This window comes from Giraffa tippelskirchi, chromosome 3 (assembly GCF_054371585.1).
Source record: "Giraffa tippelskirchi isolate mGirTip1 chromosome 3, T2T-mGirTip1v1.2.pri, whole genome shotgun sequence".
NCBI lineage: Eukaryota > Metazoa > Chordata > Mammalia > Artiodactyla > Giraffidae > Giraffa > Giraffa tippelskirchi.
In genome coordinates, this window is record NC_137277.1 from 45,656,953 (window position 1) to 45,675,361 (window position 18,409).

General features: G+C 49.2%; 2 protein-coding genes across 3 annotated transcripts in view; one reads left to right on the top strand and one right to left on the bottom strand.

The window, feature by feature from the left end:
• The window catches only part of SPACA3 (sperm acrosome associated 3), a 30,743-nt gene extending 29,485 nt beyond the window's left edge, over positions 1–1,258 (top strand). Inside the window, exons 5-6 of the mRNA XM_081574828.1 lie at positions 682–743; positions 1,018–1,258. Of these exons, the coding sequence (XP_081430954.1) occupies positions 682–743; positions 1,018–1,250 (295 nt within the window). The 3' untranslated portion in view covers positions 1,251–1,258. The remainder of the gene's footprint in view (positions 1–681; positions 744–1,017) is intronic.
• ASIC2 (acid sensing ion channel subunit 2) overlaps positions 1–18,409 on the bottom strand; it is a 1,220,661-nt gene that overhangs the window by 7,441 nt on the left and 1,194,811 nt on the right. For both annotated transcript variants that reach the window (XM_081574827.1, XM_081574826.1), the window contains exons 4-7: positions 9,174–9,324; positions 5,735–5,791; positions 3,888–4,041; positions 1,713–1,804 (exon numbers count right to left, since the gene is read on the bottom strand). In XM_081574827.1, coding sequence (XP_081430953.1) covers positions 1,713–1,804; positions 3,888–4,041; positions 5,735–5,791; positions 9,174–9,324 — 454 coding nt within the window. The remainder of the gene's footprint in view (positions 1–1,712; positions 1,805–3,887; positions 4,042–5,734; positions 5,792–9,173; positions 9,325–18,409) is intronic.

Here is an 18,409-nt window from a genome sequence, read left to right on the forward strand (position 1 = left end):
GGCTCACCCTGGTGCCTGTGTGTAGGCTGGGATGAGGCGTGCTCTCTGAGTGAGGGGAGGGTGGGCCACAGGGCGGGGAGAGAGGGGCCAGCGTGGACTTCATGACTAAGGGCTTGCAAGCGGCACTCGCTCTTCTCGTGAGAGGTACAGATGGCAGCTCGATATTCCACGCTGGGCGTGTGAGAGAGCGCGTGTGCGCACTAGTGCACAAGCGTGTGTGGGGGAGGGGAGCAGAGGGGCGTGTCCTCGGTGACAGGGGCGGGGCTTTAGCCCCGGCCCAGCCCGTGAGTCTCTTAGCACAGTCCCTCTGGCCACAACCATCTCCAGGGCCCTTAGTGATGACCACCTTAGCCCAATGGGGACCTTTCGGTGTCTGCCGCTTCCTGGGAGAGCACAGAAATGCCCTGGCCTGGTGTCTGTCTGGGTGCCAGAAACCACTGTTTATGGACTTTCTGTGGGCTGGGGCTTGATCACATTTCACCATCGTGGCAAACTCACTTAGGGTTTTATTAGACCCATTTTACAGATGAGGGACCTGAGGTTCAGTGAAGTGAAGCCACCTGCCTACATTCTCCGGGCTGGTGTTCCGCAGCCCCTGACTTGTGCTCCCCTCGAACTTCCAGGGAGAAGGTGTCTGTCTCCCCTGCCCTCCACTCAGGATGACTCTCTCACCTGATTCAGTTCACAGAGACAACAAGAGTTATCTTTCCTCGAAGCCACAGACAGCGGATCCTTTCTTGAGAGTGAGTGGGAGTTGGGGGGATGGGTTCCGGGCAGGTCTTTTAACTGTGCACCCTCAGGGGTCTTGTTAGATTTACACTGGGCTGGGGCAGGGTTGAAATTAACACCCGGCATCCACCGTGTGCCTTCGGGGCCAGAGGAGCTGATGTGAACTAAGGTAGGGTGGAGGTCAGGTTTGTAGATTTCTGGGGTTATGTGGCCCTTCTTTAGTGTTTGACAAAGAGCTCTCAGTCCAGGGGCACCTGGCCTTCTCAACGTGGCAACATTGCTTTCCAGGTAGGGCCTCCATGGATGGGACCCTCGCGGAGTCCGCTGCCTGGGACCATCCACAGCTCAGCTCTGCTGCACCTACTTGCCATGGCCCCGGGGCTCTGACTCTAATCAGGGGGCAGAAGACTGTGGAATCTGAGAGGGTAGTGCCGGAAGGGTCCCGAGAGAACGGCTGGCTCACCTGCCTCATTGTGTCAATGGGGAAACTGAGGTTAGGCCAGGGAATAAACTGGGCCTAACACCTCCACCGCTTGGAGTACTTCCCACTCTGGGGCAAGGGAAGAGGGAGCAATTAGTGACTGAAAAGGCTGGACTCTTTTAGATTCACCATCCTGCCGCCCACCTGCCCATCCCCCCTTCCTGCCATCCACAAGTGTGCTCAGTGGTGTCCGACTCTCTGTGACCCCATGGACTGTAGCCCACCAGGCTCCTTGGTCCATGGGATTTTCCAGGCCAGCATACTGGAGTGGGTTGCCATTTCCTTCTCCAGGGGATCTTCCTGACCCAGGGATCGAACTCATGTCTCCTGCAACACAGGCAAAACTCCCTTTCTTTACCGTCTGAGCCAGCTGGGAAGCCCCCATGTTACCATGCATGCATGCATGCATGTGTGCTAAGTCGCTTCAGTTGTGTCCAACTCTTTGAGACCCTGTCCATCCCCATGAGATGTGGACATTTGTGCAACGGACACTCTGACTTACCAAGTAAGGCAGCGACTTCATACGCCTTCTTCTGTTCGATGGTCTCATAATTGAGAGCTTCAAAAAATATATCCAGAACGAGGATATTTTCTCTGCGGAGGAAATGTTCAGTGTCACATGTGGCGAGAATCATCAGGATCCACAGGGATCATATCATACAATTTTCCCATGGATGGAAAGGGAAACAGAGGCCCGGGGAAGTGAGATAACGGGCTCAGAGTTAGAACTGATTAGCCACAGAGCTGGGGTTTGAACCGGGAAGTCAAGACTCCCAGCCCAGTGCTCTTCATGGGCCTGGGGTATGTCAGCTTTCCCCTTGGCCCCTTATCGCTAACCCACCCTCTCTCTGCCCCCTTTTCCAGGAGTTCTGCCAGGTCTCCAGGTCTCTATGCCCCAGAGGGTCTGCCGGGGTCCTTACGTGCAAGTGAGCTCAGCACTCACTTAACAAGGCTTGCTTGCCTGCCCCCAGCTTACCTCCCCTGCCCACCCTGGAGAGACCCCCAGTTCTTACTGGGATTGACAGCAAGCTTCTCCTGGTGGGGGCCCTACCCCAGCATCACCAAGTTAGCTGCAGGAGCCAGGGAGGGTTTTTAGGGAGCAAACCTACATCTGGCTGTGGGGTTTTCGGCAGAAGCACCTTGATTCCCTTATGCTCTTTGAGGCAGTTGTATTCATGAGATACATCTTGGTGGGAGAAGCCATTACCGTCAGCAGAATGTTTGCAGCCGCAGGGCCAGGCCCCTCCTGTCAATAGTTACCCTGATTCTTTGATGCTGCTCACTAATGCCCTTAGTGCCCCTTGCCCTCAAGGGGCACAAACCATCCCAGGATGAGAGCTGGTGACTGTATGGGAGGGAGAGGCTAGACAGAGGGTTGAAATTAACACCCTACATCCATCATGTGCCTTCGGGGCCAGAGGAGCTGATGTGAACTAAGGTGGGGCGGTGGTCAGGTTTGTAGACCTGAGGGTGGGTGGGAGTAAGAAGAGCCCTCTCCACATGGGGCTCACCCAGGAGCCATCCACCATCTCTTACCTGGTTTATGGGAACTGCTTCCCACCAGGCTCCCTTCCACCCATCCATCCTCTTAACTGGGTCTTCCTAAAACCTCTAAACTAACCCACATAACACAGAATTAGCATCTGGTGCCTCCATCAGCCAGGTTGCCTTTAAAATGCTCAATAGTCACAGGTGGCCAGTGGCTACCACGTAGGACATCATGGAGATAGAACATTTCTAGAAGGTTCTACCATAGAACACGTGGTCTACAATGCAGATATGAGCCTATCACTTGCCTACCTGAAGCTCTTCTGTGACTCCCTACCCTCTTAGAATGAAGTCCACTCCTTGGCTCCCACCCCCGCCCAGATAAAGTCCACTCCCTGATTCCCACCCCCGCCCAGCTCAGCCTATAAAACCCACATCCACCTCCCCCAGCTTCCTTTTGCTGTACTCTTGTCTGACACCCTCTTCTCCTGTGTCTGCCTTTCATTTATTTTGTTCAAAGATTATTTTTTTGAGCATCAACTCTGTGCCAGACACTCCACAGCAGAGAACAAAAAAGAAAGGTTTGCGCCATCAAGGGGCAGACAGGTAATTGAAGGAAACAGCCACATGAATATTGAATTACACACAGTGGCGAGTATTATAAAGGAATACACCTGAGTGTTTCGAGAGAAGGATGACAGGAGGGGGCCTAATTTATTTGTCCAAAGAGATGACATTTAAATGAAGACCTGTGAAATGAGGAACCAGTTGGGTGAGGAGTGAGAAGAAAAGCATTCTAGGCAGAGGGAACAGTAATACAAAATCTGCCTGGAAAACTCCTCTGCATCCTGTAAAAACACCTCTGAAACTTTCCTTGACAGCACCCCCTGTGCAAGGTACGGCCAACGACCTCTCTTATTATCTGCACCAGCCTGGACAGCTTTCAGTGTCGTATTTATCTCTCTACCGGTCTGTGAGCTCCTGAAAGACGGCGCTGCCTCTTAATGTGCTTTGTCTTCATATTCTGAGTCTGAGCACAGAACTTGGCCGAGAGCAGATGCTCAGTTAACATCTGCCAGATGGAACTAACTGCTTACCTTTGTCCTCTTCCTTGACTGTCCCCCACCCTTCCCATTATTTCCTGGTCCCTCCTCCCCCCACCCGCCTCCACCATGTCCACTTAGCTTACGAGATATATTTTTCTGATTTGTTAAATTTCTTCTCGAGGTACTTGGCTGATGTCTTGCTGGGGATCTTCACCATGGAGAGCTCTTTGTTGTAGCGGGTCAGGTTGCAGGGGGTCCTGCAGAGACAGTAATTACTGTCCTTTTCTGCCAGCAGACCTGCAAGGGAGAGGGAGGCAGGGCTAAGCTGTGTTCAGGGGACTGGGACCTCTGGGCCCAGAGTAGCCGGGTCCTGGGTTCCTGCAGCAGAGAAGTGAGCTGGGAGGAGGCGCGCTCTGGGTGGATGAGGGGTGGGTGGCTGTGGAGAGAAGGGGAGCTGGGCTTTTGCTCAAGGTTGATGAGGGTATGAGCGGTCACAAAAGTGCCCACTCTTTCTATGTTACTTTTTTTTTAAAAAATTACTCTTTTAATGTACTTGTCAACTAATTTTATTATCTGAATAATTTCTGCATCCGTTCCAGTTGAGTTTTTGAATTTAATATTTATTTATTATTTTTGGCTCTGCTGGGTCTTTGCTGCTGCATGTGGGCTTTTCTCTAGTTGAGGCGAGCGGGGGCTTCTCTCTGGTTCTCACTGAGGTGGCTTCTCTTGTTGTGGAACACGGGCTTTAGGGCAAACGGGCTTCGTTAGTTATGGCACACGGGGGCTTAGTTGCTCCTCGGCATGTGGACCAGGAATTGAACCCAAGTCCTCCACACTGGCAGGCAGATTCTTCACCACTGGACCCCCAGAGAAGTCCTTTGTCTGTTACTCTTGGTTCTATATTCCTTCTGCTTCCTTTACTGTTAGGTTAACTTTTGTAAGTATAGGCACCACTTTGGAAGCATGGGCTACAAGGGAGTCCTGGACCTCTGACCATCCCAGGGCTTTCTTCTCTGCTCTCAGCTTCAGATCTCATCTACAAAGGGGGCTGTTCATCACAGGCAAGTGTGGGACACCACTGCGTCTGAATCCCTAGGCTCCGTGGTCTTCCCTCTGGGGCTCCCTCATAGCCAGCACCCGCCTCCTCTGCTGGCTGGTTGAGGACATGGAGTGAATCTTTGCATCCACCGGAAGTCCCTCCTCTTTCCAACCAGCCCTGCTGGAGGCATCTGGACACGTGAGTCCAGAAATGCTCCACTTAGATCCAGCAAGTACAACTGCTGAACAAACTTGAGTCTGGATGATTTAAATACTCCCTGCTTGTCTTGCTTGTAAATCATTTCCCAGATCCCGGAGAGGCGGGAGTGTGGAGTGGGTCACGCTCTGGGGTTGCAGTGTGTTGGTGTGATTTCCATCATTGGAAGTTTTCCGGGGTGGGAGCTGGGGTGGACCAGCAAACACCCAGGAGCAGAGGTGGTGGTGGGGGTGCTCCTGTCTCCCCTGTGTCCCTGAGGAATGCACACTGGGCCTCACACCTCTGCCTTCCCCCACCTCTCCTGGCTCAAGGGAGCAATGCAGACAGGATGGCTTGGGAATAACCTCCAGGCTGTGTGCGGGAAAGTATCACCAAGCTCCTTCAGCACCCACCCGGGTGCCCACTGTCCATCCTCTCTCCATCTCTGCCCGCTCCTCTGCATTCCTCAGTGCTCTCCGTTCCCCCAAAACTCACTCCTTCTCTATCCCCACCTCTCTGCCTCCCTTCTCTCCTTAGTTGGGTTTCTACCCTCATCGCTAGCATCAGTTCCCTCCCCCACCCTTCTCTCCTTCCTCCTCTCCATCTCCCTCTCCTGTCCCTGCACCCTGTCCAGCCTCTTTCTCCCTCACTCTTCCCCATCTCCTTTTCCCCCATCTCTCTCCCACATCCGGAAGGTCTCCAAGGTCTCAGTCGCAGCCCCCACCCCCATTATTCCATCGGGCCCCTGGTACTGACCTAGGGCAGGCTCTGCACACTCCTTGTGCTGCTCAGGGGTACAGAAAGGGGCATCCCCTGCAAAGAAGAAAGACAGGGAGAGGTACTCAGGCAGCAACCCCTCCCCTCCTTGGGCCTGGGAAAGGGATCGCATCCGTGTACTTGGGAGGGGTAGCAGTTCACCAGTGGACAGTGAGAAGGCAGCTGTCAATCAGGACTGCCGGGGGACCAGAAGACTGGGCTCTGATCCTCTCTGTGATAATAGGATCCATCTAGCTAATTTCTCCCAGATCGGACAGTCTGCTTCATATAGGTGAAAGCAAAGTGTTGACAGTGGGGAGGCAGTGGTAAGTACCTACTAAGCTCTGGGCATGCATCATCCCCTTTAACCCACTTAGGTACCTTTGGAAATAGGAACTACTGTGTCTGTTTTATTGATGAGAGAATTGAGGTTTAGGTGTCCTGTTTTCCCAGGCCTGCAGTGATGGAGGTGGGCTTGGAACCCAGGTCTGTGTGCTCCCGAGCCTAGGGCTCTTTCCATCACAGCATGCTGCCGTGGGTGAACGCTGCTTGGTCAGTCTCCTCTTTGCTGTGCCCTTCATTCCACATTATCATTGAGACGCCGGTAACAGTGTCATGTGGGGAATGATTAAGATCTCCCCTGCTTACTGGGCTCAGGTTCCATGGGGAAACCTCATTGGTTGGTGACCCAGTCTGAGCATCAGGCAGGTAGCATTTTTGTTGTTTAGTCTCAGTCGTGTGTCTGACTCTTTGTGATCCTATGGACTGTAGCCTGCCAGGCTTCTCTATCCATGGAATTCTCCAGGCAAGACTGCTGGAGTTGGTTGCCATTTCCTTCTCCAGGTGACCTTCCACATCCAGGGAGTGAACCCGCATCTCCAGCATTGGCAGGCAGAGTCTTTACCACTGAGCCACAGGGGTGCCCAGGTAGCATTTACAGTGCTCAGTTCTCTCTGGTCTCTGTAGAAATCCAGAAACTTTTTTTTTTCTTTTCCCATGTGCTAAAGTCAAAGCCAACTCATTGGAAAAGACCCTGATGCTGGGAAAGGTTGAAGGCCAAAGGAGAAGAGGACAGCAGAGGATGAGATGGTTGGATGGCATAACTGATTCAACAGGCATGAACTTGGGTGAACTCTGGGAGGTGGTGAGGGACAAGAGGGGCCTGGTGTGCTGCAGTCCATGGGGTCACAAAAAGTCAGACACAACTTAGTGACTGAACAACAACAAATGTCAAAGTCCACCACAATATCCTCTTCTTATTTTTTCCCTAAACACTTTCCCCCCCACCCCAAGAGCTGAAGAACGGAAATGGTTCCTCTTCTCTAATAATAAGAATTTAACTGATATGTTTCTCTTTTTGTTCTGTCTTCTACTCCATTCTACTTTTGCCTGCTTCTCGGAGGTAATTTTAAAGATTGATAGTCCTAAATTTAGATTACTAGAGAAATTACTGATTACTAATGCAATCATTCAGAATTTAGCTCTAAGGATATTCATTTCAGAACAGAACTTATATGCAGAGTACATCATGAGAAACGCTGGGCTGGAGGAAGAACAAGCTGGTATCAAGAATGCTAGGAGAAATATCAATAACCTCAGATATGCAGATGACACCACCCCTATGGTGGAAAGTGAAGAAGAACTGAAGGGCCTCTTGATGAAAGTGAGAGAGGAGAGTGAAAAAGTTGGCTTAAAGCTCAACATTCAGAAAACTAAGATCATGGCATCCGGTCCCATCACTTCATGGCAAATAGATGGGGAAACAGTGGCTGACTTTATTTTTTTGAGCTCCAAAATCACTGCAGATGGTGATTGCAGCCATGAAATTAAAAGACGCTTATTCCTTGGAAGGGAAGTTATGACCAACCTGGACAGCATATTAAAAAGCAGAGACATCACTTTGTCAACAAAGGTCAGTCTAGTCAAGGCTATGGTTTTTCCATTGGTCATGTATGGATGTGAGAGTTGGACTATAAAGAAAGCTGAGTGCCAAAGAATTGATGGTTTTGAACTGTGGTGTTGGAGAAGACTCTTGAGAGTTCCTTGGACTGCAAGGAGATCCAACCAGTCCATCCTAAAGGAGATCAGTCCTGGGTGTTCATTGGAAGGACTGATGTTGAAGCTGAAACTCCAATACTTTGGCCACCTCATGCGAAGAGGTGACTCATTTGAAAAGACCCTGATGCCGGGAAAGATTGAGGGCAGGAGGAGAAGGGGACGACAGAGGATGAGATGGTTGGATGGCATCACCGACTCAATGGACATGGGTTTGGGTGGACTCTGGGAGTTGGTGATGGACGGGGAGGCCTGGCGTGCTGCGGTTCATGGGGTCGCAAAGAGTCGGACACGACTGAGCGACTGAACTGAACTGAAATGTCCAAGGTCAGGATTTAGTTAGATAAACTTAAAGTATGATATAATCATGAAACAATAACCATGAAATACAATAGTAAAGTTCCCTGCACATAGTAGGTCTTCAGTCATCAATACTTTCAATTCCCTCTCCCCATGTGTTAACACAATCACCACTGACATTTGCAATTAACAAAGCATTTTTATTTTGGCTGTACTGTGAGATCTTAGTTCCCTGACCAGGGATCGAAGCCAGGCCTCCTGGCAGTGGAAGCTCAGAATCCTAACCACTTACCCTCCAGGGAATTCCTGACAAAGCATTTTTATATCCTAGCTTAATTTTGTCCTCTTAACAGCAAACGTTTGTGTTTTAAAGATGATGGAGGTAAGAACAGAGACGTTTAGTAACTTGTGCCAGGTCACACAGCAGTCATGTGGCGGGAGCTGAGTTAGAAGCCAAGGCCACTGATTGTAGCCTCAATCGTCCTTCCTTCCACACTGCAATACCAAGTTCTTCCTGCCCCAGTCAGCACCAACCCCTTAAACCTGTGACAAGCCGACTGCCTCTAGGGATGGCTAAGCGCATTGTTAGTCTGACAACAGAAATGTCAGGACACACGCATTCATTTGCTGGCTGATGGACTCTTGCCTCATTTGAAAGAGTGCTAGACATTTGGATGCAAGAAGGGAAAAATATCTGGAGGAAAGCAATAAACATCTGAATGTCTGAATGTGTACCACACCAGGATGGGAGAATTGTAAGCATCCAGATATGTGGCCACTAAGCTCTAGGACCAACCACTGTTCTAGGAGGGAAGAACAGCAAACAACTAGCAAACATATTGAACACTGGGAGGAATGCTCTCCAAACTTCTGTCCACTCTGGAGACCAGGATGTTGCCTTGGTTGCCAGACTGGATGTTCCCATCTGCCCCCGAAATGTCTGCACATCAAATAACCATCTTCCCAGAACAGCATTCCTTGGCATCCTTGTGGAGTGGGTGAAGAGTTTCCCATTGGGTGAGAAATGCAAAGGAGGCTGCAGGCAGTCCCCAGTGCCCTGTGGCCACCCTCCCCCGGCACTGACCTGGCATGTGGACCATGCGACAGTTGCAGTTCTCCACGATGTAGCGGGTCTCACAGTCGATCCTACAGGCGGTGATGCTGTAAACAGGAAAGAAGTCGAGCCCCATCTCGGAGGACCGGCACTCGCCCCACGGCGGGGGCAGGTATGTGAGCTGCAAGACAGGAAGGAGGGGGCAGCAGTCAGCCCTGGAGCTTCAGCTGGAACACACCCACTGGCTCCTTCACTCACTTAGGCAATTAATAAACAATTAATTGATCAACTACTGCGTGACAGCCTAAACTCCAAGGGCCTCCCAGGCCTTCAACCTCTGGCTCCAAAACCAGTTTTCCTATCTTAACTTTTATAACCTTCCCTATAAATGCTGATCTTCTCAACGTCTTTTATCCCAGCCGCATCTTCCCACTTCCACAATTTGTTGTCTTGCATTTCTCTGCAGCAGAGAAGTGGGATAAAAATTGGAGGGCTCTGTGGGCCCTTCCCTTTTTCTAGGATTTTTCTCCCCATTTTTTAGCTTTTCTGGCAACCCTGAGCTCTGGCCTAAGACTTTTTAACTCCATGATGACTGCTTTCTGCTTGAGCTGTATCTATAATATTCCCTTAGAAGTTGATGTGTCCTCAAAGGAATGATCCGATAAATATTGATAAATGTGTATTTCATCCAGGGTGGTTCCCTTCCTTCAAGGTCTGTATAAACATGCCAGTTCCTGCCTGTTTTTAGTCTCCCTCCCATCAAATAGTACTTTTGAAATCTTTTGCCCGGAGTTTATAATTGTTAGTTCCAGGAGGGTTAGCCTTGTATAAGTTGCTCCATCATAACTGAGAACCAAAAATCTCTTTATGTATTTTATTTTAAGGCTTACAGGATTCCTTTGCGGGAGATGGTCCTGTTATAATTTTATTTGTGAGGAAACTGAGTATAAGAAAGATTAATAGGGACTTCCCTGGCGGTCCAGTGGTTAACATTCCACGCTTCCACTGCAGCTGGTGTGGTTCGATTTCTGGCCGGGGAACTAAGATCCCACATGCCACATGGCATGGTCAAATAAATAAATAAAATAAAAAGAAAGGTTAAGTAGCCTGTCCAAGGTCATGCACAAAGTCACTGGCAGAGTCAGCATGTGGACCTAGGACTTTCTGACTTCAACCTTGCTTGTATATATACTATTACATTGTCTCTGTGTCTCTATAGGAAACTGACACAGAGAGACAGAAAAACACTCCAGAGAGGACCTTTCAGAGCTTTTCTCTTTTGCTTTTTCCTACAGCTCATTTCTTCTTCCTTCCACCTGAAGGTTTGCATTACTCTCTCATCTTTCTTTGGAGTTCATGAGTGGACCAGGATTTTGCAGATTTCCTGTACAACTTTGGATAAGTCACTGCTCTCCTTTAAACCTCAGCTTCCCCGTATGTAAATTGGGAGGACTGAGGAGTAGGTTTGATGGTGTATGATTAGAATGGACTGGGTCCCCACGTTGCTCACTATTGGATCCATAGCACACAAACTGGATTTGGGAAGAATTCATAGTGACTTTTGGCAAGGCTGGGGGTCTAAAATGATGTAAAATCATATTTGGAGAGACTCATTTATTTTTTCTCAAAAATGGTTTCCCACAGTTGGGTGAACCCAGAATGTAGCAGGTGAAGCTCTGTGGATGGGCCACGGTTTGTTCAGGGTCAGTCACTCCCCCACCCCCCTTTTTTTTTATTTGGAGGTCATGATCCAGACCTGGGGCTTTCCAGGTGGCAAGTAAAGAATCCTCTTGCCAGTGCAGAAGATGCAAGAGACTCGGGTTTGATCCTTGGGTTGGGAAGATCCCCTGGAGTAGGAAATGGCAACCCACTCCAATATTCTTTCCTGGAGAATTCCATGGACTGAGGAGCCTGGTGGCTACAGTCCATGGGGTTGCAAGGAGTCGGATATGACTAAGCAAGCATACACACATGATCCAGATACCATGGCTTCCCTGCGGGGGCTGGTTTATCATTCGTCCCATCAGGTTTTCTAAAGCCTCACACGGCACAGCAGCTGGAAAATCGCAGTGTGTACAGCATCAACTCTTGCTTACCAACGGGTGTCTGAAAGTGGGTTGGACTATTTATCCTGGGTAAGCGAAGCCTCAGGGGGACCCTGAAGCACTGTCTTCAAATATCTGAAGGGCTGTCTAAGGGAAGAAGAATTAGATTTGTTTCCTGGAATCCCCGGGGAAATACAGACACAAGAACAGTTGTCCTAAGGGAAGTGAGGAGGGCGATCACATTGATCGATGTTGCAGGCACTGTGGTAGGCACAGCCCATGCATTCCCTTCTTTAATCTTGAAGAAGGATACACTGTCTCAACTTTCTAACCTACATTTATGATTCAACAATAAAATCACTCTTTTGAGGGTGAGTTCCCCATCATGAAGGGTGTGCAAGCAGAAACCATACAACTACCTGGCTGGGATGGGAAGAGAGAGATTCAAGCATTGCAGGTACAGTTGGGGATGCAAAAATCTCTTAAGCCCTTATGCCGAGCCATAGACCCTACATCTATAATTTTAAATTTTTATTTATTTATTTTTAAACTTTTTATTTTGTTTTGGAGTATAACAGATCCACAGTGTTGTGAAAATTTCAGGTGCACAGCAAAAGGACTCAGCCGTACATATACGTTCCCCCTCAAACTCCTCTCCCATGCTGGTTGCCACATAATATTGAACAGAGTTCCCTGTGCTATACCGTAAGACCTTGTTGGTTATCCATTTTAAACAGAGCAGTGTGTACATGTCCATCCCAAACTCCCTAACTATCCCTTCCCCTCGGGTAAATGTAAGATCATTCTCTAAGTCTGTGAGTCTGTTTCTACATCTATAATTTTAATCTGAAAATTAGACACAGTGGAACAAGTCAGACAGAACCTTGAATCCCACTGTTTCATGGGCTAGCTCTGTGACTTTGAATAAGTGACAAAACCCCCGTTCTCCAGGCCCAGCTTTTAGTCTCCTCATTGGTCTAAATGAGATAAATGTCCAGCAGCTAGTCGGTACTCACCAAGACTTAGTTCCTATCTTCTTCCCCCTAACAAATGTCCTCATGTTTTTCTACCCTTTCACTCTTTCAACAAATAGATCAGCTCCACCTCTGCTGTCCTTACAATCTGGTTTTACAGACCAGCAAATCTCCATCCTTTTTTTGGCTCAAGTTATTTTGTGTTGGGTTTATTATGATACGGACTCCTGTCAATGCAGACATCCAAGTCAAGATGGTACTCAGACAGCTGATCTAGGGGTCTGGAGCTGGGGATGGAGATCTGGGGTAGAGATGTAAATGGGGGGAGGGCTCTGGTGGATCCTGAAGCTGTTGGGTGGATGAGCCAGCCCACGGATAGAGGAGAGATGCTCAGGATTGAGTCTTAAAGTGTTGCTGCCTTTACTTGACAATTCATCCATCCTTAGCCTCCCCACCTCTCCCTCCCAGTATGCCATGGAACCAGTGGCTTTGCACAATTGCTTACATTTATGAGCTGAGCCAAGATCTCAGAACTTTTGTGATAGAATACCCCGGTGCTTGCCTCTCATTGCTCCACCGTCTTGAGGCTTCTCTCCACAGACGTTTTCATTTTATAGAGAGAAGCTGGTGTTTGCATCCTCCCTGTGCCGGGATAGCCTGTGCTATTCCTCAGCTGCTGGCTTCCCCAGCCTCTCCCAGCCCGCAGATTCCGAGGTGTGCCAGCAGGTGGCGCTGCAGTTAGCCTAGCCGCCCGTAGTCAGAGATGCCTGGAGGGAGTCAGCCAGTCGTGTCCAACTTTTTGCAAACCCATGGACTGCAGCCCCCGAGGCTCCTCTGTCCAAGGGATTCTTCATGCAAGAATACTGGAGTGGATTGCCATTTCCTTCTCCAGGGGATCTTCCCACCCCAGGGATTGAACCTGGGTCTCCTGCATTGTAGGCAGATTTCTTTATTGTTTTCTGAGCCACCAGTTGCTAAGCTCCCTTGGTCTTTTCCTTGTGTTTGCAGCCCACACTCTGAGGCCTTGGCTACAATACTCCTTTAGGGAGGACGCTGGGATGATGATGAGACTGTATATTAATATGTTCCTCCTGTTCCTGAAAAGGGTAGGAAAGACCAGAGGAGAGAGATAGGAGGAGGGAGACAAAGAGAGATGCCCACTGAGTTTACCTGGTATCCACCCAACTCTTTTGTTATGTCAGCCAGTTGGCCTTTTGATTAGGCACTGGACACAATGATCACCTGGACCCAGTCCTTTTAGACTCTGGAATTCCCTTGCCAGTTCCTTCCCAGGGCTGGGTTGGGGTCTTTGTTCTGACCTTCCTGGCTTCTACTTCTTCGTCACTAACACACCTGGCTGAGATCCTGGTTCCCTGTCTGCTGGGAGGACCCATCTTAGGAGCATGTGCTCTGTGCTCAGACCCAGCTGGGTTGGAATCCTGACTCTGCCATTTGCTTAGTGGGGGACTTCCCCTTTCTGCATGAGAAACACCCTGAGATATTAACTACTTGAGAGGGACACTGTGAGTTTTGAACACAAGTTATGTGTAAGCCAGCTGTCACCCTTGGCTGATGTCTTCCGGTCTCTGTTCTGGATCATATGGATGGGATGCAAAACTCAGCCCCTCATTCATTTTCATGAAAGCCCATTCACCCAGGGCATTAGATTGTATGGAAGATGTCAGAGTTGGAGGAGGGTCTACATCAGAGCAAAGCCCTTTCTCCTTGTCTAAGCCCAGCCCCTCTCCATATTCCTCCTTCCCTTCCTTCTCTCCCTCCTGCTTTCTCTCTCTTCATCTGCTTTGCTATCCTTTCTAGGAGCAGAATCCACATATTCTTAAGTAGCTGCATCATCCTTTGACATCTTGGTACATGGCAACATCCTCTCCTATGGAGTCTCAAGGAAAGGCACTTTCCTCCACGGGTGGAATTCTAAAGCCAAATGTTAAGACTTTTTTCTGCCTTGTTCTGTAATAAGAGGAAACATCTCCAACAGTGTCTGGTGGATAACAGATGGTGAATAAACTGAAGATGTTGTTAGCATCTTATCTCCTTACCGGGGCTCTGTCTCACTGTGTACAGTGACCTGGCAACAGAGACCCCTGCCGTGCTTTGACCGGAAACACACCCTGACAACTTGTGAGGTACACTTATTTTCTGTTACTTCTGAAGTCTCTCTGGGATCTCTACCAACGTTTGATTAACTGGGAAGCTAGCATGCTGTGGTTTTGACCGTTTCTTCGTGATTGTGCAAGAAATGAAATGTAACAGGTAGCACCGTGAGAGGAGCATTGCTGGGGCTTCTAACTTTGCTTTGCTTGCAGTACTTCCTGAGTTTGCTGAGTCTTAAGCATTGCTGGGAAGAAGCGAAGCCCCATTATCGGGTGCCGTCCATGTGTTAGGTTCTGTGCTGGCCCTTTGAGTTTTCTCATTTTATCTTGCATCAAGCAGCAAGGTTGATATTGTTATCCGCATTAAACAGATGAAGAAACTGCGGCTCAGTTGAGTTATGCCCCATTTCCCTGGGTCACAGATTACATTGATTCCAGGTCTTTCAGACTGCAAAACTTCTAACTTTCAAAAGCCATAAAACTTTCCCTCCCTTCAAATCAAATATGACATGAACACCAATATAATAAACAAGCAAAGAACTGCTATGGGTGCAGGTAGGGGACAGGGAGCCCAGAGTCTCATACTCAGTCTCCTGGCCCTTGCAGTGACCCCCCCAAGCATCTCGCAGGAATGCCAAGGCTTACAGTGCAGAGTCTGAACACCCAGTGAGGTTCCAGTGACATACGTGGTTCCTCAGGCAGGAATGGTAACCTGTGAACATCACTTCCCTGCTCCATAAGGCAAGGCATATGGGCCAGAGAGCTGCTAAAACACCTCCAAAATCTTCCAGGTTTTGAGCCTCAGTACATCACTTGATACAAACCGGGAGAAAGGGTGGGCAGAGGGTGGGCTGCTCTCAGATGATCAATCGGGTCTGAGTATTTGGCTCAGCAGGTGTTTTCTTTCCTTTGGGTGTTGGGGAAACTGATCAAGAAGAGGCCAGAGGGATCCTGGCTCAGAGCCAGTGGGAAGCCGTCTCTCTGTGAACAACTGCCTTGAGAGTGAAGGGAAAAATCCCCTTTGTCAGCTCTTTTGCCAAAAACATGGTCGGCAGGAGTGTTCAGCTCACTCCTCTGGATGAAGAAGTGCTCAGCCAGAGGGGGCTGTCCTTGGGGTGCAGGGAAGAGGCGTCAGGGTACGGTTTGGGCTGCTAACAAAGGCTCAGAGGGGCTTTCGTTGACCACCAAAGCCCAGTGGTCCCATGCAGTTGAACAAGCTCTTCATTAACTCCTACAATATGCCAGCTACCGGGCTGGGCACTGGGGCTAGAGGGATGAGTAGAACAGGGTACCTGCTCTCCAGGGGCTCCTGTTTGCCACAGACCCCTTCTGCCACCACCTGAAGGCATGTTCCCAGATCCCTGAGACCTGTTCCCTTCCTGCTCCCCAAGCCCACACAGCTCAGGGCAAAGGGGAAGAACATGGCACCATCACCAACCGGCTCTGTGCCCTCGATGAAGTCACCTAACTACTCTGGGCCTCAGCTTCCTTCTCTGCAAAACAGAGCTAATGTTCTGTGAGGAGCAAGGCTTCCCTGAGGGTAAAGTGAGACAATAGGTGGGAAGAGCTTTGCTTGCAGTACTTCCTGAGTTTGCTGAGTCTTAAGTTTGGGAAGTGCTTATGAAAGTCCTTCATTCAAGGTGTCAGTAGGTGGCTGGTCCCACGTTTCTGTCCTAACAGGTATCTCTCCTCTCCAGCCACAGTCTTATCTCTTCCTGCTTCACTGGATCTCAGGCCTCTAATACAGGGCCTGGCACATAGCGGGTGTTTGGTACTTACTGGATGAATGAATGAGTGAATGAATGAATGAATGAATTGCACCATCCTGCTTTCTCCCAGCCACAGTTCAGAGGATAAGTGCACAGGGCTGCCCTCTCCCAATCCAGCAGGAGCAGAGGGTCCTTCATGTTGGTCCCCACGAGCCCTACATTGAGGTGGGTTCAGCATCCAATCACATCTGAGTCCTGGGCTGATGGTAGGTTTTTCTGTGTGACCTTGAGCCTGTCACTCAAACTCTCTGGGCTTCTCTGTTCCATCTGTTATGGGGGTGATGTGTGTGTGCTCAGTCGTGTCCAACTCTTAGCGGCCCCTTGAACACTGTAGCCCAATAGTCTCCTCTGTCCGTGGAATTTTTCAGCAAGAATATTGGAGTGGGTTGCCATTTCCTACTCCAAGGGATCTTCCTGACCCAGGGATTGAACCTGCATCTCTGGGCATCTCCTGCATTGGCAGGTGGATTCTTTACCACTAGTGTCACCTGGGAAGCTCCATTCCATCTGTGATGGTTGGGGCCTTAAGTCTTTGGTGGTCTGAGACTCTTGAGGTCCCCCTTGGTCCTACCCATGACCTCCCACCCTCCACTACAATAGCAAACTTCCCCTGGCCCAGCCAGATGGAGGGGGAAGTCAGAGCCTGCTAGTTTTCTGAGCTGTGATTTTTGGTTTGATGTGATTTTTGGTTTTATTTCATCCCACCGAGTGATTTAAGTGTGTTCACAAATGATTATATTGTGCTCCTTTTAAACAATACTAAAATCAAATCAAATACGAAAATCAAATCCATCCATCAGTCAGTAACAGGCAGCTCTGATGTCTCAGGGGAAACAGGTCCTTGTAGGCAGCACAGAAGCAGTGAGGCATCCCTGCCTCCTGTCCCTGCGGCTCTAGTGACAGCTCAACCCCCAAGGTCAAAGCAGGAGAGATGGCACCAGGAAGAAGTCAAAGCCACCGCAGAGAGACTGAGCAGTAATAACCTCTCCCAGTTGGAGACCCCATGTAGGTGCTTATAAGAACAGTGTCTCTTTCAATCCTCACAATGACCCTTTGTAAGAACTACTAGCCCTGAAGACCCACAAGAGACTAATTGATGATATAGACATTGCTGATATTTATTGAACCCTTACTAACTTACTTGGACTCACTCTTCAAATCCTTGCAACAACCTTGTGGGGTTGATACTTTTATGACCTCCATTGTATCAATATATCTGGGGAGACTGGAGTGGAAAATAGACCTATGGTCATGGATAGTAAGAGATAGAGTTGGATTTAGAACCCAACCATTTACATGTTCATCACTACCTATCTTGCCTTGCCTTATACTGCAGTGGGTGGGTCCACAGGAAGCACAGCCAATTACTGGGGGTGGGGGGAGTGTGTGTAGATGGATGGGTGGAGACTGTGGCCGGGATTTGGGGATGGGAACATGGGTTTTTCAGATTCCAATGTTAGGGGAAACACTGACTGAAACTACCCACCCTGGCCAGGCACCATAGTAACAATTTGCGTGAGTTATTTTACAACAGGAGGTGCTGGTAAGGAACTCAGAGCTAAGAAGTCACCACCAACTGGAAGAATTCAGGAAAGGTCAAAAGGAAATGCCACATGTCCTACCAATCTCCCAGAATCTTCCTTGCTGGAATCTGTCTTGGTTGAGTGATGCGTGTGCCACAAGGAAGGACCCTGAATCAGAGCAATTGGCCAGAGACCACCTGAAAACTAATCCCATCACCATAAAACCCGAGACTGTGAGCCATGTGGCAGAGCAGTCCTCCTGGGTTCCCTTACCCTGCTATGCTGGGTAAGTCCCACCTGGCTTCCCCTCCCCAATAAAGTCTCTTGATTTGACAGCACATGTGTCTCCTTGGACAATTCATTTCCTAGTGTTGGGCAAGAGCCCACTCTTGGGTCCCCCTTTGTGCAACACAGACATGGGAAATATTGCATAGGTTCATTGGACAGTTTAGCCCTCAGGACAACTCTGCCACTTAAACATTATCCTCCCCATTTTACAGATGAGCAAACCTCAGTAACTTGCCCAACACCACACAGGTCAGAAGTGAGAGGCAGGAGTCAAATTCAGATCTGTACATCTGCAAGGCTCCTGAAAAGCGCTCAGGAGACAGCCTGACCTTGGCTGTGCTGTTACCCCACTGTCCTCTCTAGGGGACACAGTTTTTTCACCTGCAGCATCTGGGAATAGATAACCCCCATGTGTAGTATGGTATAGGGTGTGATCTATAAGGCAAACTACGTGACTGTACCCCTCCCCCCACCCTGGTGTCTGGCAGACATCACCAATCGATCACAGATGTGAAATCAGAACTGAGAGGAAATGTTGTATTTTGGGGAAGCTTCA